Source organism: Capsicum annuum, unplaced genomic scaffold, assembly GCF_002878395.1.
Source record: "Capsicum annuum cultivar UCD-10X-F1 unplaced genomic scaffold, UCD10Xv1.1 ctg5038, whole genome shotgun sequence".
Taxonomy (NCBI): Eukaryota; Viridiplantae; Streptophyta; class Magnoliopsida; order Solanales; family Solanaceae; genus Capsicum; species Capsicum annuum.
In genome coordinates this window covers 309145-334157 of record NW_025858245.1, presented here as the reverse complement: position 1 = coordinate 334157, position 25013 = coordinate 309145, and the positions used below count along the sequence as shown (strand labels likewise).

Here is a 25013-nt window from a genome sequence, read left to right as displayed (position 1 = left end):
GCACACTGAACATCGGTGCAAGACAAAGACAGAGGCGTTGCAATCTTGCTTTTTTATGATGGATGATGCCTTAGAAGTGTCTTTCCTTCTCCTCTTAGCCGCCTTGATCTCTAGTGGAGTGTCTGGATATGAAATCCTCTTTGATGGAATGACACCCCTCTTAGATGTCATTTTCTTTACAGAAGTAGTTAGTGCATTAATAACATTAATCACTCCATCGTGTTTCGCCTTGCAGTCTTGACATTTGCATGAAGAACATTCGCTAGATGAGGCAAAATTTGGAGAAAAATTTATACAACCATTATGATCATAATCATAATGGCTTGTTATTTCAAAAACTGTAAGAGGAACATCATTAGTCCCACCCTCTAAAATTATTTTTCTTGGGATGGTTGTTGCTCCAAACAATTCCATTTTTATTCCATCAACGACCTTAGGGTCCGATAAAGTTTGCAGACTGTAGAGTAAGAAAAAATGGCATCTTCAACTCTCGGTTGGTCGGAACAAGCCACGGATGGACAATCTAAAATAAATCGGTACATATATTAAGAATGATGATGAAATCATTTAATCATTAATTAAAAAAAAACTTGATTAGAATTGGACTTCCTGCTTCCTTGGGGGGATTGAAAAGATCAAGAAATTTTGCATTTTTATCGATTATGGCCAACAACCATCTCAGAATTCTTGGACAGGAAACTTCTTCCTGGTAGTTCACTTATTGTCTCAAATAAAGAATGGCTTCAAATGCCCAAGCCTATAACATAACACCAATAAATTAAAAGCATTATTGAATAAAAAAATGATGAATCATATCATGATAAAGAAAATATTTACCATGAAAGCCCATGAAAAATCATATAAGTTGACTGTTTTTGGTGTTAACGGAGTCAACAAATATTCGACAGTCATTTTGAAGCTTTCATAACCCCAAGGATAGCTGTTAAAGGCCTCAAGATCCTCGAAGAGATTTATTAAATCGAGGCTTATGTTGTTGTTAACGTCTCTCGCCCAAAGAACATTATGTACAAACCAAACCAAGCACAATGATTGCTTGTGCTTCTTTGAAAGTCCTTTACCTTTCAACGCTTCAATCAAATTTTTGTTTTTGAAGCTTGGACCAACAATGGACACCAGGTCATCATGATCACTCACTTGCCTTTTCCTTTTTTGGGTGTGCGGGGTGCTTTTTCTGGGTCAGAGTAGGTATAACTTGAGAAGAAGAAGAAGAAGGATAACATTTTAGTCTGGTAACTATGGCAAACTCCTCCCAACCAAACCAAACAGGCATGCCACGGTAATTTATCCACACCTCATCCATCTTATCTTTGTTTTCATACATAAACCTGCGCTTGACAAGATCATATACCATTTTCATCTGAAAACGAGCATTGTTGTCCTCTGGCAAATCAAGATATTTCCCAAAGCAGCTTTACCTGAAATAAGAATCTAATTTTTATTCTCAAAGTATTTTTCTGAAGGCATCGAAAGATTTTCCCATAACTAACTTAACCACGAGATCACCCGTTAAATCTATGGCACCATCACACTGCATTCTCACAGGGTAACGATCAATGCTGAAGGTTTTGACCAACTTTTCGATGGAAGGGCTATTAGCATTTGGATCATCTCTTTTGAAAGATTTCTCCTCCCCGTGTTTATTATCTTCTGCTCCTGATTGAGCTAACGCTTGTAAGTAAGCTCATAGAGTGGTGGATGTAGCTGACCTGCTGCACTTGTTCCTTTACTTGGACTTGATTTGATTTTTTTTATTTTGGGAGCCATGTTATCTTAAATTAACAGGAACATAACATAGATTAAATTGATTAATGCATAACAGTAATTTAACAGTTCCAACAGACAACTAATCTGTTGCACCAGGTATGTTATCTATTGGAATATATAACCGACCTGTTGCAAAGAATGAGTAATACGTGGGAACCATAAAAACAGCACTATCTGTTGCACCTGGTATTTTATCTGATGCAACACATAACTGACCCATTACAACGGATGAGTAATCCGTTAGAAACAATAAAAATAGATTACTAATCTGTTGTACCAGGTATTTTATCTGTTGCAACATATAACCAACCTATTGCAACGGATGAGTAAACCGTTGGAAAGAATAAAAACGGATCATTAATCTGTTGCACCAGGTATGTTATCTGTTGCAACAGATAACCGACCTGTATGAGTAAATCATTGGAAAGAATAAAAATAGTCCTAATTACTAATCAGTTATCTGTTGGATCAATATTGTTTAGATTTCTTCCAAACAGAAGAGTCGTCTGTCGCAACAGATGAATGATCTGTTAGATTGTTCACCTGTTGCATCAGATTTATAATCTATTGCATCAAATTTTAAAATGAAGAGTAAACCGTTGGAAAGAATAAAAACAGATCATTAATCAGTTATCTGTTGGATCAATATTATTTAGATTTCTGCCAAACAGAAGAGTCGTTTGTTGCAACAGATGAATGATCTGTTAGATTGTTCACCTGTTACATTAGATTTTCATAGTTGCATCAAGTTTTTAATCTGTTGCATCAGATTTTCATTTGTTGCATCATATGTTTCATCTATTACATCAGATGTTTCAACTGTTGCAATACCATTTCTACCAAGACAAACAACAAATCAACCCAGCAACACCAACATATCACACACACACATACACACTAAGAATATCAACTGTAACAAAAAATCACCAACAAATTTGAATCAACAATACGATAACGAGAAGAAGAAATGGAAGAAATTAGGATTTTATTCAGTCCACATTTCAATACCAGAAGAGTTGTTGGCTCAAGTTCCTCTGTTTCTTCATAATTTTTTACCTGTGTAAAAGGAAATGGGAGGACGAAGAACTCGAAGTTGTTGTCGCCGGAGAAGTATTCACGTCGATTGACGGTTGAAAGTCGAAAAGGAACTCGCCCGACTATTTATCGCCGGAGGTTGAAGGAAGAAATTTTGCAGAACTGTTGATTGGGAGAAGCTGGAGAGAGAGAGTGGTTGATTAGGATTGAAGAGGGGTGTGGGTTGGGTTGATTTGTATTTTTGAAAAGATTAGAAAATTTTGAAAATATTAATCAAGTCCACAATTAACTTAATCAAGTTTTCTAATGATATTTGACTCTGTTGGTCAATGTCACAAATCCTTCATTCAAAAATTAAAAGACACCTTTCCTTCAATTTTCTCTAGTATGAGATACCAAAATATATGAAAAAAAATGATTTCTTTGAAGTGCCATATGAATATGGATATAGTATATATTTTACAAGATCACCTCTACTATATTTATCTATCCACTTATGGAACCTAAAAAATGCGTCCTTTTACTTCACTTTTTCTAAAAATAAAAATAAAAATTAAAGAATACACTAGTATGCTAATGCTGAACCATGACATAATTAAGAAAAGACTTCTTACAAATTCGTCGAATTCCTTTTTCCTAAGATCACACAAATTAGGGGTGATTTAAAAGTCAGACCAGAAACGAGGGAAAATTTCCCCATGCTGGTGGGAGCTCGCTGCGCAGGGAGCTTATGCTTGCCCTGGAGCTCATCTCATATATTGAAGCAGAAATGGGCTGAGTGTCCTGCTCAACATCAACGTTGAAGTCAATGTCATGATCAGACAAAAAAGAAATGGGCTAAGTGATCACTCGATCAAGTTTTGTCTTACTATACTAAAATTATTAAATTAATATTTGTATTGAAAACATCAACTCAATTTTATGTAAGTATCACATAAAACTACTAAAATGTTTTTTTATATCGAAAATGTCTCAACTTACTAAAATATTGCAAAATTCTTTATTTTGTTTCTAGGAGATTTTTGTGATACTTAAATAAAGTTATAAGTTTTATCATAAAAAATATTTTAATGACCTGTGCGATACTTAAATAAAGATTGAGTGATTTCTTTTTGTTTCAAAGTACAGTACAACTACTTTGGTTTAGTAAAGTAAAAATTAATGTGTATATCCAAGACAAGAGTCCTTACAACTCATGTCCTTTCTGTTAGCTCGTGTAAAGGAGGTGAATAGAGTCAACAAAAAAGCTGCCGGGCAGAAAAAAGAACTTGTCCTTCCGCCTTGGGAACTTTGAAGAAGAAAAATATCTAGATAGACAAATTTTTGGGGGAAAGGACTTTGTGTAGACTTGTTAGTCCAAAAATATATACATTTCATGGCACATTTCAAAGAGGTTGGTGACGTTGGTTCTACTAATCTTACTAGCAAATTAACACGCAAGACAAAAGGAAAAATTAATTAGGTGTATATTTGAGAAGGGACAGAGTTAACAGAAGTATTGAATTTACAGGACAGGTAGGTGAAACTAGAGAAAATGAAATTTCATATAAAAAAGGACAGCTTCTGAAATATTAAGAAAGTGGTCCGATGGATTCAAAAAACAAAGGGGTCTTGCTTCATTTTTCCAAATGAAGGGCATGTCATTACACCTAATTGGCCAAACAGAAGAAGAAAAAAATCTGTTTTATGGGGCCACCCGTAGAAGGGAAGGGTTCAACTGAATCTCTTCTATTAAGAAATTATGAGTAACTAATCTAAATAATTGCACATTCAATCGTTTAACTTACAATAATCGACGAATATACAATATATGTATAACCTTCTATAATCCATTTATTGTTTATGTATATCAACTTGAACATACTCATATATAATATGTATATAACCTTGTAACATGAACCCGATCGGCTATTTGTTTAAGAATCCCAAAAAATTATAATGCTTGAATAGATTGAATGAATAGTTTTGCTGTTTTGGTATATATGTAAGATATTGAATTTTCTTGGACATAAGAATAAAGTTCTAATATAATATCAAAGGAAGTTTAAAAGTTGTATTATATCACAAGTTCAAATTCGAATAATTGACATATTTATTTTTTTCCTTCAAACTTTTTTATATAAATTTCTGAGAACTCTAATTCAAAGTTGATTCCAAATTCTTAGCGTTGCCTTGTATAACATAGAAATCTCTATCTACTGCTCTCTTAATTGGAAGGGATATTAATTACCTAACACTCTTATATAAAAAATGTACCATCTTGTTAATCATTAACTAAATTATATGGAAAGCCAGAGAGGAGAAGACTAAGCAAAGAGATTCTCCAACTGTCTTCCAACTACATTGAAAGTTTGACTTAATTAAGCAAGAAATCTATACAAAAATGTTTTAGTTAGCACTAATTATTTTCATTTGTCCTTTTTCTTCTTCTTCAAATGTAAGAGACATGCACGCTTAAGCTTAGCTGACTCATATATGTTATGAAATAATTATAAACGTAATCATAGGTCATACATAGGTTGATGTAATATCGGGACAATAATTATTAGAAAATATTTCTCGAAAGTGATTGAATTAGTCCTTTCTGAAGCGATCATAAACTAGAAATTCTTGATCAATTCGAAAGATAACTTATTAGTTAAAATAACTGAATGTAGGTTGGTTAGTAAAGGCAACTGAAATTAAATTTATAATTCTCTTAACCTTATAATTTTCATTTTTTTTTATTGTTTGAGTATTCAGGAGCTAAATGCATTTCAATGCCCCTTTTCACTATGCATAAACTAAATCAATAATTAAGATAAACATAAAAGCGAAAACTTCTATAAATACGAATACACCCAATACGAGCTTGTCCAATACCACTAATACAAGAAATCCATTTCAAGCGACTAGACAGGAACATAATTCGAGCTGAGTTTTGGCTATGCGTCCTTGTATCGGGAGATGGACATATGAGATAGCATCATGCTGAACACAAAAACAGATATAGACTGAACAAATTTAAATCCACTATTACGAAGTAATTAATAGTGGATGACAGTAATATTTATTTAAAATTCTGAATTAGTCTCTCCAAATTTTGACGATCATTCTTTATTTCGCATGCATGACTATAAGAAAGCAAACTAAAGCAAACTAATAGATGGATACTCACTAACCACTTCTTTTAATCATTTGATTAATATCTTTATGCAAACTAAAACAGTAATTAAGAACTATTTAGCAAGTGATATGATTTGGATGTGACATGATCTCATATCTCAGACAAAGATTATACTAATGGGGACATAAGCCCTTTGAAAATTTGCCAAGTGGGCGTTAAGAGTTAGAAGGGCGGCTCACATTGAAAACTTTGGGAGAAGAAACATATGCAATTGTCATGAATTATTAAAGCTAATTTAACACCAATAAAGGATAGTCAAATTCACTGAGAAGGGTTACAGTAAGATGGATATCATCTCGACATTCTTAATTAGAGATCACGAGTTCAAATTATAAGTACAAAAAAATTCTGCTAGTAAGCGTTTCTCCTTATGTGTGCCTAATATAATGCAAATCCAAATAAATCAAGACTCTAAGAGCTTGTTTGGTTCAAGGAATAAGAAATTATTAATTTCGAGATTAATTTTATGATAAACTTATCTCATATTTGGTTGAAGTAAAATATATGGGATAATTCATCCCATAATTAGTTTTCTTGATATTATAGTGTTATTTTTATTTCACCTTAAAGGTAAAATGACTAATCCCAAAATAATTAATTTCAGACTAACTTATTTCCAATCAAATAAACCTAATAGGACATCCAACATCATATGAAGAACCAAAAGAAAAAAAAATGTCCTTTTTCTTTTGAAAAAAAGGGAATAAAACAAAGAAGCAACTTTTGAGAAACGAAAGTATATAAAATAATGCCGACCAGAGTTCCTTGTGACAGTGGTTCAGTATCAGCTAAAAGGCTGTTGAAGTCCTTCACGTCACCTAATATATATGTATAATTGATATTTCACTTTCATGGCTTTAAGCATTTCATAAAAGGAGGGAGTGTGGAAGGGGTTAGGATAAGACTTGAACTTTTTATTTATTATTTTGGTTTAGTTTGGTACCTAAAATTCACTTACCTAAATTAATTTGGATGTGCATAGACAAGAGTTCGAGGATCATTCAAATTTTATATATCAAAAATCACACTGTATATAAGATGAAGAATGATAAAATAATCCTTTAGGTCCCTTTGACTTTTGGCATACTCAAAGGACAGAAATTGTTGAGCACTCGAGAGAAATCATTTTGAAACTACCCCTATCAAGTATAAAGGATCATTTTTGTCATTTTATCTGTGGTTTACGATGAATTGGTGAAAATCGTCATCCGCTTATGAATTGGTGAAAATTCTGCATTCGCTTTTATCGGATAAAAAAGAATAAAATACTTCATATCAAAAGATCTTTTATTTTCAAAGCTTAGACTCGACGTACATGTTTAGAAGCTCTACTTTCAAATGTAAAAGACTATTTTTGTCATTTTTTCTACATATAGTTGACGATGAACCGGTGAAAATCTTACGTCCTCTTTTATCGGTTAAAGAGAATAAGACGCTTCATATCAAAAACAAATTATCCTTAAAATTCAAACTCGAGAAACATTTTTAAAAGAAGCTCAACCACAATTTCATGGATTTTTTTTCTTTTAGGATAGGATGGTATAGTTAGAATTTGATTGGCTGTATAGATTGCTGACTTGACATCGTCAATGGCGTTGGCAAGCCGTCAGTGTAGAATACAAATATGAACATAGCTTTTATGGCCTCATCTGGTTAGGTCAATTGTTATAGTTAAAGGTACTACCGCACGCCACTTTCCCACACGGAAAGGTAATTTTGTAATGTTGACTAGTTCCAAAACTAATTTAACCACTTCAAAAAGTTGTACAAATTATTGATGCTTATTCGGTTGATTGATTAGTTTCTACACAAATAGTACAAAAGTCGTAGCCTTTCAACACATCACATGTGAATTCACTAGATTAAACATACATTTTGCAAGGCCGCTAATGCGATTGTGACCAAACAATTGTCTATATGGACTCTTTTCTTTAGTTTCTCGAACGTCAAGCAACCAAACTTAACCAAAAACATGACCTATAAGCCCCCACAGAAAGGTGAATCATAAGGCTTACAGCCACTACAGATTAAAATTCATATTCTAGCACAAAGCACAACACTAATCCCAAGTCTTGGCGAGTATAATTTACCCAATACTTTTGCTCGTGGAATATAACTAGTACTCGGTGAAATTGTCTAGGTGCGTGGAAGTGGAGATCAAGTTGATGATTAAATGTATAGAAGTGAAATTGCTAACAAGTACCCCTAGGGATCAACGTGGGTTGAGAACCATGAGGTTTCAAGTTTAAATTTTAAGCAAGGGCAAAAACACTAATCTCTTCACACCTGTCCAAAGTGATGGTGGATGAAGTTACCTGGTTTGCTTGATCTATACTAGTGTCATTTGGTACAAATTATAAGATTGGATATCCAATAGTTCAATCTAGTACTAATTTATATCATGTTGGGTTGATGGTATACATTTATTCCAGGACTAATTTATACCATCAACCAAACGATCTAATATATCTCATCCCTCCGACATCGAAATATTTTATATCACCTCCCGTATGGTATAAATTAGTCAGGATTATGATAATTTAGTCTCCGCACCAAATGACCCCGTAGTAGTAAATAGGGAGTGCGTGAGACTACGTTAAAGACAAATTCAGGTCCTCGGTCTCTACCTTAACTAAAGGATTACCTTGAGACTGGGAGCATCTCAATGCTGATCACAAAGAGAGATTTTTACATGACATGTCCAGACGTGGACAATGATTTCCATTTACTGTTTCTACACCTAAGTCAACAGTTCTTATTTTACCAATGAAATGCACTTTGAAGCAAAAGACAATCTAAATACTCCTAAATTCACTTGAGTCTTAAACAAAATCACCAGAGTGAGAGGAAATGTGCACCCGAAAAATGTGTAGACAACAAAAGAATAATCATCCATTTCAAACTTAAGGATTGGCCTTTGCTACTGCAGACAGAACGAAATCACCCAAACAAGTGTTAAGACAGAAACACTAGAAGTCTACATATCTCGCACGCTGACCCATCACCAAAAGGGCTTGTGATCAAACACAAACAGAGGCACAGCCTCGGGATAGATTCCACATGATAAATTGTCATAGATGTAGATATTCAGTACAGTAAGCTCAGATAATTATACTTGGATCACCAACGACGAAGGAGATATTTGTGTCAGCTAAAACATGCATGATCTAGAGTAGCCCATGTGGAAGTGAGATATCCAAATCACTTCACTAGATACTAACATAGTACGCTAACAGGTAAAGTAAAAATCAAGTGTAGTCCACTAATGTCGTTAACCAGGGTTAATAATAAAGACCTTGCAAGCAGCTGTGTCCATATTCCATTTTGCCTCTTCATACTCGTTCACCCTTTTCTGAACTAACTCTTACTGTTTTTTAATTGCACATTACTTATCTGTCTGGCATCAACCTCTGCAGTTTTCGATGGAGGTGGTTCAGAACATGCCCTCAACACAGCTTCATTCTGCAGGAAACAAAATATATCTAACATATAAAAGACGCGGATATAATTTCTTACAACATACCCAGTGTATTCCCACAAAGTGGGTCTGGGGAGGGTAAGTATACGCAGTCCATACCACAACCTCAGGGGTGAGACAGATCAATGAGAAGAAATGAATTAAAAAAACAAATGGCATTTTAATTAAATTAGAACGTTGGAAGCAACTAAAACAGGTAAAACCAATTACCCAATATCGCAAGTCTAACCTGAAATTCCATTATCATTGCTTATTTTGGTTGAGAAAAAAGGAATCTTAATATATAAAGCTAGGAGAATATTCTAATCTTAAATTTCAGATAATAAGCTTTGAAGGAATCTAACCAGTGTTAATACTTTTGTACAACACTAGTAGCATTTCACAGGCGATTATGCATCAGGTTGGTCATATTGCAGGTACAGATGTCGCTAAAGTGCATCTGATCTGTTTGACTTGAAATAATGTAATAAAAAACTTGTCGATAGCGTGTAAAGGTTTTTGGATAAAGTCACCTGATCTGTATGACTTGAAATAATAGAACAACAAGAAGACACCCATTGTAGTCCCACAAAGTGGGGTCAGGTAGGGTAGAGCATACATAGACCTTACCCCTACCTCAGAGGTAGAGAGGTTGTTTCCAAGCAGTACGGAACAAAAAGTAATGGAAGTAGAAGAAACAACAGATAATTACATTATATTACTTGAAATGATGCAACATAAAAACTTGTTGATATCGTGCACAGGTTTATGGAAGAGAAAAAATGAAGGGCAGAAGATTGGGAAAAGAAAACACTAAAAGTTTTTATAGTCGTGGGAAAAAGGGGGAGCTTTAGTGCACTGGACTGCCCATTTTTAAGAGGGCTCTTGGCTCAGCGGCGAACAGGCAACTCTTAAGCACTGTTGGAGCGGCAAGGGCACGCGGTTCGAATCCGTTGGGAAGTGTTTTTGCTTTATGTTCTTCACTGTTCCCCTGTGCTTTGGACCTAGATTTGCTACACTTGAGCGGAGGGTCTTTCGGAAACGGCCTCTCTACCTCTCCAAGGTAATGGAGAGGTATCGTTAAGGTCTGCATACACTTTACCCTCCCCAAACCTCACTTGTGGGATTTCACTGGGTAGGTTGTTGTTGTTGTTGATAGTCATGGGAAAAAGGATTATGGATGAGCATAGAATAATTAGAATGGAACTAAGCTTCAACACGCAGATTTCTTGGCTGATTTTATCAAGATGAGGAGCAAGCATTGGAGCAAATTCAGGAAAAAAGTCATGGCTGCTGTGTATGGTACTGTAGTATAGCACATCCGGGAGGCCAGGAAACAAAAATGATATCTAGAGGGAAACTTGTGTATAGCAATTTTGTCATTCAGCAAATACAAGATGTAACTAGAGAAGAGTTGATGAATAGGAACTCTAAGAGGGCTAGGAAATGTGTTACTATGATACATCAAATTTGTAATTAGATTACTGTTTCTGTCTCGAGGCTCACCGTATTTGACACCCTTCTTGGAAGGTGGTCAAGGCTGTGCGTGATTCTTAAGTGCACTGAGATTTGATTTGCTGCTATGGTAATATTTCACAGTTATTACCCAAAAGAGAAGGTTTTTATAGTCTCTATAACATCGCTTCAAGATAGTAACCTCAGTGAGATAAACCTCTTTCATTAAGCAAACTACAACAACATATCCAATGTATTCCCACATAGTGGTGTCTGGGGAGGGTAGAGTGTACCAGACCATACCACTACCTCAGGTGAAGTAGAAAGGTTGTTTCCGATAGACCCCCGACTTAGAACCGATAACAGTATAACAAACACAAAAGATAAGTGTAAAATAAACTAACACCGCTAGCAACAAGATAATACTACCACCACAAGATAAAAATATTTAACCTAAATCATAGACATCACACAGCACCACGCATAAAAAACTACAGACACAAAAGAACGCTCCCTTATTATTACCGACGCACTCTCACCCCCTAACCCTCTACCCTAATCCGCGTCCTTCACATCTTCCTATCAAGGGTCATGTCCTCCGTAAATTGTAACTGCTCCATATCATGCCTAATCACCTCCCTCCAATATTTCTTCGGTCTACCTCTACCCCGCCTAAAACCATCCATAGCTAGTGCTCACACCTCCGCACTAGAGCATCCGAGTCCCTCCTCATCACGTGCCCGAACCAACGTAACCTCACTTCTCGCATCTTATCCTCCACCGACGCAACTCCCAAGTCCCACCTTCTCCCGAATAATCTCATTCCTCATTCTATCTTTCCTCATCCAAAAGTTGAAGGTGGCGGAACTGATAGATGAATATTCACCCTGGTGATTGAAGACACCGATCGTAGTTGTTCAAATAACTTCCCTAAGAATAGAATTGCCTCGATTAAACTCCAATTGCGATTGCTTACTTATAGAATGTCCTCATAACTCACCTAGAGAAAAGAGGCTATTATGAAGCACCAAAACAGTAATTATGATTCATGAATGAAGAAATTATATATGACAACAACATATACTAAATAGTAATCACACATAAGGATGACATACAATTAACTGAACTACACAAACTATATTGACCCTAGAAACAGGACTATGTTTTCAAACCTCTCTGGATAATTTTAAACTTATGAGTTACAATGTTAATGAGATTAGTAGATTAAAACATGAACTCTTCATTCAAGTTGAACAATCCCATCCGTCAACTGGCCAAACCAGGTCAAATTGTAAATTTATAAATTCTTTCAAATTCCCCAAATTTCCAATTCAATTTTGATCAAAATCATTCAGTTTTACCCCATTTCGCACATAGACAGTACCTACGCGCTCCTCAATTCCTTAATCCTCAAGAATTCCGTTTGAACTTTGAAAATTTTCCCCAATTCTTATGGTCAGATTTCCCCTCATTTGAACCCTAGTAATCAGACAAAACATAAAAGATGAGGTACCAGTTGCAGAGGAGGAAATTTTCAGCTGAAAGGTGAATTTCCAAAGAAGCTAATCCTCCACCAATGCCTTATTCAGGTAACCATGCCCAGACTGGGATCTGAAAACAAATCAGATAAATCGTTGTGGTTTTTTTTTTCTCTCTCTCTCTTTTTTTGTGGTAAGTCTTGTTTGTTTACCCTAGGATTGCTTACAGTTAAGATCAAGACAACAAGACATCAACTATCCAAGACTATATATTTTCTCTCCCTCTGCCGTTGGTAACTTCACTTTTAGGCAAACTATCATTACAACAACAAACCCATTGTGATACCACAAGGTGGGTCGGGAAACTATCTATCAGTACATGAGCAGAAAAAAATGATGATGATCAGTTTTGTCTAAATAGCTCATTTAAGCAATTTTGCTTTTCCATTGGTTATTGTCTTTCTAGAATCTTACAATGCAAACCTCCCACTGTGATACCACAAGGTGGGTCGGGAAACTATCTATCAGTACATGAGCAGAAAAAAATGATGATGATCAGTTTTGTCTAAATAGCTCATTTAAGCAATTTTGCTTTTCCATTGGTTATTGTCTTTCTAGAATCTTACAATGCAAACCTCTACCAATTTAAGCAGGCTATTGCTAATTGAAAGGACCTAAAAGTTAAAATGTAATATAGAGATCTTTTTTTTTTTTTTGACAAAGGAGAAATCTGTTGCTTATAGCTACGAAACTCGGTGGATAATGGGTCCACCTCTTTACCCTAAGCAAATTAATACATATATCTTTTCTTTTGAACTGATCATACCAGTTGAATAGTTTCACAAGCAAATACGGAGAAGAAAGGTCCACAAGAAAACTACTACTACTACTACGCCTTAATTCTCATCTAGTTGTAGTCATGCCGCACCATTTAAACCCTTCTCGATCCAAGATAAAGTATCAACAACAATAACAACAATATACCCAATGTATTCCCACATAGTGGCTGGGGCCTAGGGAGGATAGAGTGTACGCAGACCATACCACTACCTCGGGTGAAGTAGAGAGATTGTTTCCGATAGACCCCCGGCTTAGGATCGATATCAGTATAACAAACACAAAAGATAAGTGCATATAAACTAGTACAGTACGCAAAACAAACTAACAGTATAACACACACAAAAGATAAGTGCATATAAACTAGTACGGTATGCAAAAATAAACTAAGACCGCTAGTCACAAGATAATACTACAGCCACAACACCACGAACAAGAAACTCCACACATAACTCCCCTACTATTACCGATGCACTCCTACCCGCTAACCTGCTACCTTAATCCGCATCCTCCACACCTTCCTAGGTCATGTCCTCCATAAGCTGTAACTGCTCCATATCATGTCAATGTTTCACATCTCCGTACTGGAGCATCAGAGCCCCTCTTCATCACGTGCCCCTCCAATATAAAGTATCCTTTGGGTTTATTCCTCAAGGTAATTTTTTTAAGGGAATAATGACCGGTGAAATTACCTAATTCAGCCTTATTTACATGAATATCTGCATCTTAAGATCATTAGTTCCTCAATAACACAGTCAACATAATTGTCTCCAATTTAAACATAACACAAAGCACTTAACTCAAGGTCAATCAAGTGAAACTTGAGTACAATCTGAATCAAGGACGTGTCCCTTGACTTTTGTCCAACTTAAGAAACCATCAAATGATAAACAAAACATGCAAATCAGTCTTATCAACCAACACTTCCTACAGCCACACAGCATCATATAAGAAAAGGATATCCCACGATCAACAAGACGGACATTTCATTATAGTAAATAATGGCCCCATGACGTTGGAAAAAATATTTCAAAGGAAATTCCAACTAAATAAACCAGTGGAATATAGCTTTGGAATAAGATGATAAAACCGAAAAATTAGTTGGAGCTTGTATGTGAATAAAAGGAAAAACAAGGCAACCCAATGCACGAAGTATCCCGCGCTCACGCTCAAGTATCGGCTTAAACTTGAAGCCTCGGAAGCAAGAGAGGCAAAATAATAGAATTTACGGGGTCCGAGAAAAAGCAGCACCCCAAAGGGTGTGAGCCAAACAAGACTCATTAAATTTCTTCGGCACTAAAAAAAGTGATTCACTTTCTCCCTTTTTTGTGATGATGGTGCCAAGGCCAGTTTGCACGCACTAATCCACCAAGCATTCTGACACAACCCACAAGCACAGGTGTCAATTAAATCTGCCTACTAAGTCAGGAGAAGATCAGCTCATTCGGACGAACTAAAAAAAGGACTTTCTGGACAAATTAGGCATGCAGGAAAGACTTTTCCGGAAGCAAATATTACAGTCATTTGATCGCTAGCTGGAATTCTTAACATATTGACAAAGTAGTTTAACACAAAGGAATTCTTCTGAAAGGACTTCTAAAGTGGAAGCACCCATAAACAGACATTAATTAGAATTCTGAGCTATGTCAATTCCACCATCATAGACCTTCCTCCAAACTCCAAACTACGGTATGATGCTTTTGGTTTATATAACTGTAGCCAACATATCAATAATCTTAACCCAATAAAGGTCCCCAAAAATTGGCTCAATGTTTGTGATATAGAAGCAACAATCTCAAGTTAAAATTCCAGCAGCAACATTCGGTAATTAACAAGGAGCTAAGAAATGCCAAGAAACAAGGAATCATAGTAATCCAGTTGGTTAACTTTCTCCTTATTATTATTTCTTATAACTATTGATTCTCCCCCTTGTAATTCTCTCTCCATTTCTCCATCTCTTCCCCTTCAACGACGACAACATACCTAGTTAATCCCACAAGTGAGATCTGGGAAGGGTAAAGTGTACGAAAACCTTACCCTTGGCCTCATAAAGATGGAGAGGTTTTTCCCGATAGATCCCCCGCTCAATTAAAACATCTCAAAGCAATTCTAAGAAGAGAATACGGAAATGAAAGCAATAACAACAATGAAATAGAGTGCTATGGAAAGTAATACATAGCATGCAGAGAAAGAACAATAACAACAATGAACTAGTGCGATAATAGGAAATACAGATGATAACAACAATTGACGAACAAGAAATTACATGGATAGTGAGCTCATTTGTTATCTTTTTCTTGAAATGGTAACATATTTGCATTAAATCAACTTGGCCTGTTAAGGCCAAAGTTACAAGGAAAGTAATCTAAGTAAAAGTTACACAAAAAATGGCTGCATAACTAGAGAAACTTATATTTTTGAGAAGGTAGCTTTAGATAACTATAGTGACTTTAGGAAACTCGATGATAGTCTCTGTCAACTATATACTCTTGTTTACACCAAAAATGTAGAAGTAGAACACAATTTAGCTTTGTTTTCTGGATAGGGTTGCTTTTGTTCCTCCTTTCCTACTCCAACTAGATAGCATTTTTAGTGTATTCACTGGGATTGTCCAGCTCAAACCAATTATTGCTAAAAATATATACCACAGTTTCTGCATTTCTTCCACATAGATAGCAGACAGAGCAAAGGCGTATTTCCCTTCTATGCAATCTATCTTGCGTCAAACAAGCCCTCTTAACTACCAACCAAACATGCCACTTTGTATGGTATCTTGGTTTTCCATAGTTGCTTCCAAGGCCATTGCATACTAAAATTATTAACCAATTTCAAATCATGCACCAGCAGGCCCTTGGAGATTTCTAGGTTATAAAAAAAATTACAGCAACGTTTCTGTCTTATGGATCAACTAAATCAAACACAGCTTTTATCAACTGGTTGAAAGTGTAGTAAGAGTATTTTGTTTGATCATTATTCTTAAAGAACTTAATCATAAGTAATCTAGCCCCAATTTTTCTTGGGAAAAGAACTGGATGGCTAAAGTGTTGTCCCTAATTAGTTTTAAGAAAATTTCCCAGAACACCTCACTTTCCATGTGACATTATTTTGAATCAGGGGCTACTTGGAGCCCAGGGGTTCATCCAAACCCCCTTTGTCACAAAATGACACTGTATATGTAGAGTCAATATTTTGTTTTAGGTTATATACATTAAATGTTGAACCCCCTTAGAACAAGATAAATACTTTGCTCAGTGGTAAAGGGGGTTCATCTTTTCTTCGAACGTGAAGGTTTAAACCTCGCTATTAATAGCATTTTCTCAATTTTTGGCTTCCACTGGCAAGCTACAATAATGGGTCTATCGACCCATTTCCTAGGTTGTTTTTCTTGTGTCTATTCAGCTATCAGCATACTACATATATATAGTTACACAGTTCACAACGGAAAAAAAAGAGAGAGATGTGATTTGTCACTAAAAGAGATTCTTTTTACTGTAAAAAAAACATTGCACAGCTGAAAATGTATAATATTTGGGTTTCTAAATTTTCTGTTTTTATTTATTCTCAAAAAGCTGTAACCATAAGGTTATATCTATTATTTCTTGTAATTTAAATAAACTATCTATTTGGTTCAATTTATATAATGAAATTTGATTGGGGTACATAGTTTAATAAAGAATAAAAGTCTTTTGAAACTTGTTATCTAAACAAGTCATGCATATTTGTGTGATAACAAATCATTTCACCAGCAATAAAATGAAAAATTTTAAATTAAGTTATTTCTTCGTTTACAGATTAATAAAATTGTATCACATAAGTTAGAACATCCTTTTCAACTTGGGTGTGCTTGGTCTTATGGAAAATGTTTTCTTGGAAAATGTTTTCCTCGAAAATAAGTTAGTTTTCTACTTATTTTCTCATGTTTGGTTGGTGAGTGGAAAATATTTTCCGAAAAATATTTAATGGTGTTTGGTTGGTGAGTAGAGACTATTTTTTAGAAAAATATTTTCTAGTGTTTGATTGGTGAGTGAAAAAATATTTTTTTAGAAAATACTATTAACTGTTAACTAGTATATCAGTGCCTCTAGCAACTCAACAATTTGTAAGAACTAATTTAAGCATAATAAATAATATCCATATCGAATACTAAAATATTACAATCATTAAATTTAAGCAACTATTAATTAGCAAATATAGGAGATACTTTCAATATTTTGTCAGGACAATCGCAAGATACTACAATCAATAGAAATATAACGGAACAACAAGCTTATTCAACCTCGTGAAACAAGTTACATCGATGACAAAATGAAATATGCAATTAGCAAAAGTAACATAGGTAAGTCTTCCTCTATGCATATGAAAATAACAATACATTCAACGAATATTGGAAATGGAAAAAATTCGGGCTTCACTATTTTTTATTTCAAGCAGTGAAAAATTGAAGCAAAACACAGTGAAAAATATTTTCGAGTAACGTAAATTTTTGAGAAATATGAATTTTTTGAGTCATGTGAATATGAGTGTTGTTGGGGTGAGGAAGAGGGCTGGAGGTGGGGTCATTAAGTCACATTTGTCATTTTCTGGAAAATGACTTCCCTTAGCCCATGAGAGAAGTCATTTTCCCTCAAATGTTTTCCAAACATTTTATTGCAACCAAACAAGGAAAAATAGGAAAACATTTTCCATCATACCAAACACACCCTTTTTTCTTATTAGTATTATATTTGTTTGTTAATTATTATTGAAAGAATACAAAGGAAAAAAATAAGTTCATTCAAACCATCGAAATTCAGCATACTATTGATACTTACCGGAGCATTTTGTACAGCAACAGATCTGCTCCACCTTCCCCCAAATTATCCATTCAAGATTTTTAAATCTTACAAAATATTCTATGGATAGAAAGATTTGGCCTTTCATGTATTCTGTCTTAATTGGCCTCCAAAGGTAGTTTTTAACTGGAGAAACAGAGAATCAAGTGCACGACATTCCGCAGGAAAGAAGATAGGGAGCTACAAGAACAGATGTTGGAAAATAATGCTATGATGCTTGATAACGAGCAAATGGCACTTGAGCTCAAGTGCTGTGAAGCAAGTCTTCTAGCAGAATAATGTATCAGCAATGTTTTAGCAAGGCGCCAATACGCGGTCTGTAATTTTCGTTCTTTAAGTAAGCCCTTTCCTATTACCCTTAGAACTTACCTTTTGTCCCTTGTTGCCTGTTTTCTTTGTTTTGGGGTAGGGCTTGCAAAATCCTAACTTGTATAGTGTGGTAGTTAATCTATGGCAGTTTGTTAGGATGTTTGGTGCATCATATCCTTACCAATGTAATTGTGTTTCTCGTTTATACCTGCACACGGTGTTCGGAACAATTTGGAAATTCTAGGATCTCTTCTTAAAGTTGTCAAAGGGTGGCTGAACTACCACAGGCTTTCCAGCTATGTACCCATATGTTGCCTTGTTGGCCTTTTGGTTCTTATCACTTTGAATGGTGCTAGTACCTAAATTGATGATTGTCCTTTTGTTGCAGTTTTGTAGGTTTTCACCTTGTTAATCATTCCTCCTTTTGTTCCAACTTTCCACATGTTTAAGACCATAAGATTAAAGGGAATTTTGATTTATTTGACATATCTTTTATTTAAGACCATAAGATTCAAAAGTCTTTTTTATTTTCTTAAACTCCGTGTCAAGTCAAAACAGGCCATTCTTTTTGAAACGGAGGGAGTACTTATTTTTATGGAAGCCTACCAAACAATGGAAAATTGGGAAACAATTTGTAGATAATATTTTTCCAAAGCAAGAGAACTACCAACTAACCTTCTACTCTAATCCGCTATCTCCGGACCATATTAAACCTAACCTTCCCCTCCCCCTCCCCCTCCCCCTCCCCCTTACCTATGTATAATTAGTTGATTGACTCGTTAGGTGTTCTCATTTTGTTGGTATGGTAATAGTTCACAGTTTTATTACCCAAAAAATGCCGGGTTTAGTTGAATTCATTGAACGCATACTCCATCTACCTAGTGGAGTATGGATTTCCATTGAGAATGTTCAAAATATGAAAAACTAAAGAAAAGAAGCTAAAGGTGGTTAAACATCTATTATATATGGATAAAAAATTAATAAACCATGCATAATTTTCCGCATGAACCCCTTGTACCTACCTGGCTCCGCCCGCCTCATTTTAAAAAGAAAACGCTCATCGCTATAAAGTAAAACTAAAAATCTCCGAGTGAAATAGAGTAGGGAATGGGAATGAATATGAAACCCTGAAAGGAAAAGTAGGGGGGAATCTGCCAAACACGCGAAGACGTTTCTTGGCACTGGCTTTGCGAGTGTGTGGTGAGTTTAATTCTCAAACAAGGCCACCAGAATCATGTTTCATCACTATTTCCATAACCCTTGTTCCAAAAATTACACCCCATGTCACCATTTTCTCAGAAGCAGTAGGGTGTATCCCCATTTCTCCATCTTTATTATGCCATGGCGCAAGGACTGACTGGGCCTAGTACAATCCCAAGCCCATTCCAAATGACTTTTGTCTTGGACTTTCATCACATTTGGCCCCTTCTCTTCATCTTATGGTTCAGAGAGGTTAGATTTGAAGGAAAGAGTCGGACCAAATGAATCTAATCAACACATTTTTGTACAAAACTAGCATTTCACAAGCCTTTACGCCATAAGGTAGGTAATATTGCTGGAAGAGATGTTGCTAAAGTGCATCTGATCTTATGACTTGAAATAATGTTATATAAAAACTTGTTGATATCATTTAAAGATTTTTGGATGAGAAAAAATGACGTGCAAAAGATTGAAAAAAATAAATAAAAGTTTTTATAATAATGGGCAAATGGATTATGGATGGACAGAAGAACTGGACTGGAACTAAGCGTACAACATGCAGATATCTTGGCTGATTTAATCAAGATGAGGAGCAAGCACTGGACCATATTCAGGAAATAAATCATGGCTGTTGTATGTGGTGCTATAGAGCACATCTGGGAGGCCAGGAACCAAATGATATCTAGAGGGGAACTTGTGTATAGCAATTTTGTCATTCAGCATATACATGGTGTAACTGGAGAAAGAGTTGAAATATATAGGAAATCTAAGAGGGCTAGGGAATGTATTACTTTGATACATCAAATTTGTAATTAGCTTTCTGTTTCTGTCTTGAGGCTCACTGTATTTTGGCACCCTTCCTGGAAGGTGGTCAGGGTTGTGGGTGCTCCTTAGGTGTTCCGAGATTTGATTTGTTCGTATGGTAATCCAAGTTATTATTGTGGAGCCTGATTAATATGTGACGTACTGTACCACGTATTCTGAGTCATTAATATAAATAGCCCATCGGCCGTGGAGTTTACTCACGAGAGTTACCACGTAATTCATTCTCACTTATCTCTCTCTCTCTCAAGAACTTTCTCTCTAGTTTTCTTCATTCCTCTCCATAGATCTAGTGTGTGTGCACGCAAATCGATCCTAACAGTTATGACACAAAAAAAAAAAATGAAGAAAAAAAGTGTTTTTTATAGTCTCTATAACGACACTTCGAGATAGTATCCTCGGTGAGAGAGACCTGCTCTTTAATCAGGGAAAATGATAGATGAATATTCACCCTGGTGATTGAAGACACTGATTTAAGTTGTTCAACTAACTTCCCTAAGGATAGAATTGCCTCGATTAAACTCAAATAGCAATTGCTTACTCATGGAATGTCTTCACAACTTACTAGAGGAAAGAGATGATGATATATTCTGAAGCACCAAATCAGTAATTAGGATAGTGTGCTTCATGAAAGAAGAAAATATTTGTGACAACAATATATACACATATACTACATATTAATCACACATAAGGATGGCATACAATGAACAACTACAAACTATATTGACCCTAGAAACTGGACTCTTTTTCAAACTATATGGATAATTTTAAACTTATGAGCTACAGTGTTTAATGGGCTTAGTAGATTAAAATATGAAATCTTCATTTAAGTTGTACAATCCCATTTTTGAACTTCCAAACCAAGTCAAAAATGAAAAATGAATTTCCAAAATGCCAATCCACCACCAGTGCTTTATTCAGGTGGCCATTATCAGACTAGAATTTGAAAACAAATCAGATAAATTGCGGTGGGTTGTGTTTTTCTTCCTTTTTGTTTTGTAAGTTTGTTTGTTTCCTTGCATTACTTACGGTTAAAATCAAGACCACAAGACATCAACTATATGACACTATATATTCTCTCCCTCTGCTGTTGGTAACTTCACTTTTAGGCAAAGTAACCATCATTACAACAACAAACCCACTGTGATACCACAAGTGAGGTCGGGAAACTATCATTACCTGAGAAAAAGAATAGATGTTGATTGGTTTTGTCTAAATAGCTCATTTAAGCAATTTTACTTTTCCATCGGTTATTTTCTTTCTGGAATCTCAAAACAAACCTTTACCCATTTAAGCAGGCTCTTGCTAATTGAAAATACCTAAAAGTTAAAAGTAAAAAACAGATCTTTTCTTTTTGACAAAGGAGAAATCAATTGCTTATAGCTACAGAACCCGGTGGATAATGAGTCCACCTTATTACCCTAAGCCACTTAATACATATATCTTTTCTTTTGAACTGATTATACCAGTCAAATAGTTTCACAGACAAAAAAGGAGAAGAAAAGGTCCACAAAACAACTACTACTACATCTCAATTCTCATCTAGTAATAGTCGCTTTATGAATCCTCACTATACATTATAAAGTATCCTTTGGTTTATTTCTCAAGGTAATTATTTAATGGGAATAATGACCTGTGAATTACCTTATTCAGCCTTATCTACATGTATTTGCATCGTAAGATCATTAGTTCCTCAAGAACATAGTCAACATTATTGTCTCCAATTTAAACATAACATAGATCACCCAACTCAAGTCCAATCAAGTGAAATTCGAGTACAATCTGACTCAAGGAACCAAGTGTACCTGACTTTTGTCCAACTTAAGAAACCATCAAATGATAAATGTAATATGCAAACGACTCTTATCAACCAACACTGCCTAGAGCCACACAAAATCATACAAGAAAAAATATCTCGAAAGATCAATAAGACGGACATTTCATTACAGTAACTAACGGCTTCACGACGTTGTTGGAAATAATATTTCAAAGAAAATTTTGACTATATAAACCAGTGGAATAAGATGGTAAAGCCCAAAATTGGCTGGAGCTTGTTTTCAATGAAGTCAGATGTTATAACTTAAAAGGCATCAAGGAGATGCAGAGTAAGTACACAGAAGAGTCATGGTTAACTCCTGAATACAAGGAACATCATTTACTAAGTCAGGGAGTTAACGAGAAAGCAAAATTCGCTGGAGTTTGTATGTGAGCCAAAGAAAAGAGAAAGGCACCCCAGTACACGAAGCATCCCGTGTTCACGCAAAGGCTCGGGAAAAGACCCCACCCCAAAGGCTGTGAGCCAAAGAAGACTCATTCTTAGGAACTAAAAAAATTCAGAGAAGATCAGCACATTTAGATGAAATAAAAACAGGACTTTTTGGACAAACTGTGTATGCAGGAAAGACGAATCGAGAAGCAAATATTACAATCATTGGATCTCGCGATGGACTTCTTAACATATTGAGAAAAGACTTGTAAAATGGAAGCACCCTTAAACAGACATTAATTAGATTTTTGAGTTCTGTCAATTCCACCATCACAGACTTCCCTCCAAATTCCAAACTATGGTATGCCGTTTTGGTTTATATAACTGCACACCAACATACCAACAATCTCAACCTAATAAAAGTCCCTAAAGATTGTCTGGAAGTCTCGATTAGCCTTTCCTATTAGTAGTCGCAGCATTACTCCTGTAGTTTCCTGTTACTAGATTTCTATTACTATCTGCCGCTTCTTGTACTTCAATTGCCGTATTCTTTTGTTGTAGTTCCTATAGTATTTTGCCGTGATTTCTTCATTTTTTTTATTTCCTTTTTCAAACTGCTCTGAACTGTTTTTTTCTCGAGCCGAAGGTCTATTGGAAACAGCCTCTCTACCTTCTAGATAGGGTTAAGGTATGCGTACACTCTACCCTCCTAGACCCCACTTTGTGGGATTACACTCGGTATATTGTTGCATAGAAACAACAATCTTGAGATCAAGTTAGAATTCCAGTAATATCATTTGGTATTTAACAGAGCTAAGAAATGCCAAGATACAGGGAATCTAAGTAATTCGGTTGATTTATTACCTGAACATTCGCCTTATTATTATTTCTTACAACTTATTGGTAAGTGTTTCTCCTTCCCTTCCCCTATATAATACCAGAAAAATGAAAAAATGCGGAGAAAACCTCATTGCTATAAATTAAACAAAAATAGTGAATTGAGTTCAATGAGAATGAATATAAAACCCTAAGAGGAAAAGAAGAAGTAACCTGCCAAACACGGCGAAGACGTTTCTTAGCATTAGCTTTACGAGTAGTGGTGAGTTTAATTCTCTTCCAAACAAGGCCGCCAGAATCATGTTTCTTCACTATTTCCATTACCCTTGTTCCCAAAAATGCACCCCATGTCGCCATTTAACTCTATCAGAAGCACTAGTGTGTGTTTTTCCCGCTTCTCCACCTTCCCTATTTGCTAATGCCACGGCTCAAGGACAGATTGGGCCTTGTACAAACCCCACCCCCATTCCAATTGGCTTGTTCTTTTCATTTTGTAGAAACAACATTAGGTAGCCGTTTGGCCATCAAATGTTTTTTTTTCGGAAAATTATTTTATTTTTAGTAAAAATTGTAAGTGTTTGACCATGAAAATTTTAAATATAATTTCAGAATTGTATTGAAAAAGTAAAAATAAGTTTTACTTGTTTACACTTTTTTCACTCATACTTCTCTCACAAAATTTTAAAAACAATTTTAATTTATATTCATGGTTAAACACAATTCCAACTTCAACTCCGAAAAATTATAATTTTCATCGCCAAACGAGGCCTAGGTCAAAATTTTTTTGAAGCTAATCACTCCTTGTCTAATTCTTTTCAATATTACTAAAAGTATCTATTTTACTCCACAAGAATACATCATATTTTTTATATACATCATTTAATTTTACATAAATATATTATATTTTTTTAATACATCACTTAATTTTATGTGAATACATCACATTTCACACAGATACATTACATTTTCCTTGATACATCACTTAATTTTACACGAATACATCATATAACTCTGTACATCACGTTCTTTCGTAATATAAGCTTTTAAGTAAAATCAGAATTTATATAATTACTTACAAAAGTTGAGATTTTAAATCTATAATTTATATTTATGATCTACAATCTATAATCTATATCTATAATCTATATTTATCTCTATATCTATAATATATTAAAAGTCTGAAGGGCTTTAGAAGTGTTGTTTGAACTTTTTACCCTTTATTAAAAGTCCTTGATTTAGACAAAATCGTTTTTCTACTATTTTTTTTCTAGTATTTAAGAGTTAAAAATTAATTAAATATATTTATGGTAAAATATTTCCTTATTAAAACTTATCAGAATTTCAATACTTTTTTCTGATTTAAGAATTGAAAATTAATTAAATATATTTATAGTAAAACCTTTTCTTATTAGAAGTCATCAAAATAAGTGACAACTGATACTTTTTCTATTAGTTTAAGAATTCTAAATTAACTAAATTTAATTTTAAGATGATTTGAAAAATCTAGAAATAAATATAAAACTATTAAAATAAGACAATTTTAAAAAGTACCACATTTTAAAAAGTTTTAAGTACGTAATAAGAATATAATCAA

General features: G+C 34.9%; 1 protein-coding gene across 1 annotated transcript; it reads right to left on the bottom strand.

Annotated features, from left to right (window-relative positions):
• Nucleotides 1-9003: 9003 nt before the first annotated feature.
• On the bottom strand, nucleotides 9004-23945 carry LOC107876791. Its single transcript, XM_016723644.2, has 2 exons — nucleotides 23633-23945; nucleotides 9004-9448 (listed from the first exon to the last, which is right to left on the bottom strand). Exons 1-2 carry the CDS (start codon nucleotides 23774-23776, stop codon nucleotides 9344-9346), a joined length of 249 nt encoding a protein of 82 aa, XP_016579130.1. The 5' UTR covers nucleotides 23777-23945; the 3' UTR covers nucleotides 9004-9343.
• Between the last annotated feature and the right edge of the window lie 1068 nt (nucleotides 23946-25013).

Coding starts and splice junctions, on each gene's coding strand:
- LOC107876791 (XM_016723644.2), bottom strand. CDS start 23,776: ATGGCGACATGGGGTGCATTTTTGGGAACAAGGGTAATGGAAATAGTG. Junction 9,449..23,632: donor GTCTTCGCCGTGTTTGGCAG/GTTACTTCTTCT, acceptor TGTTTCCTGCAG/AATGAAGCTGTGTTGAGGGC.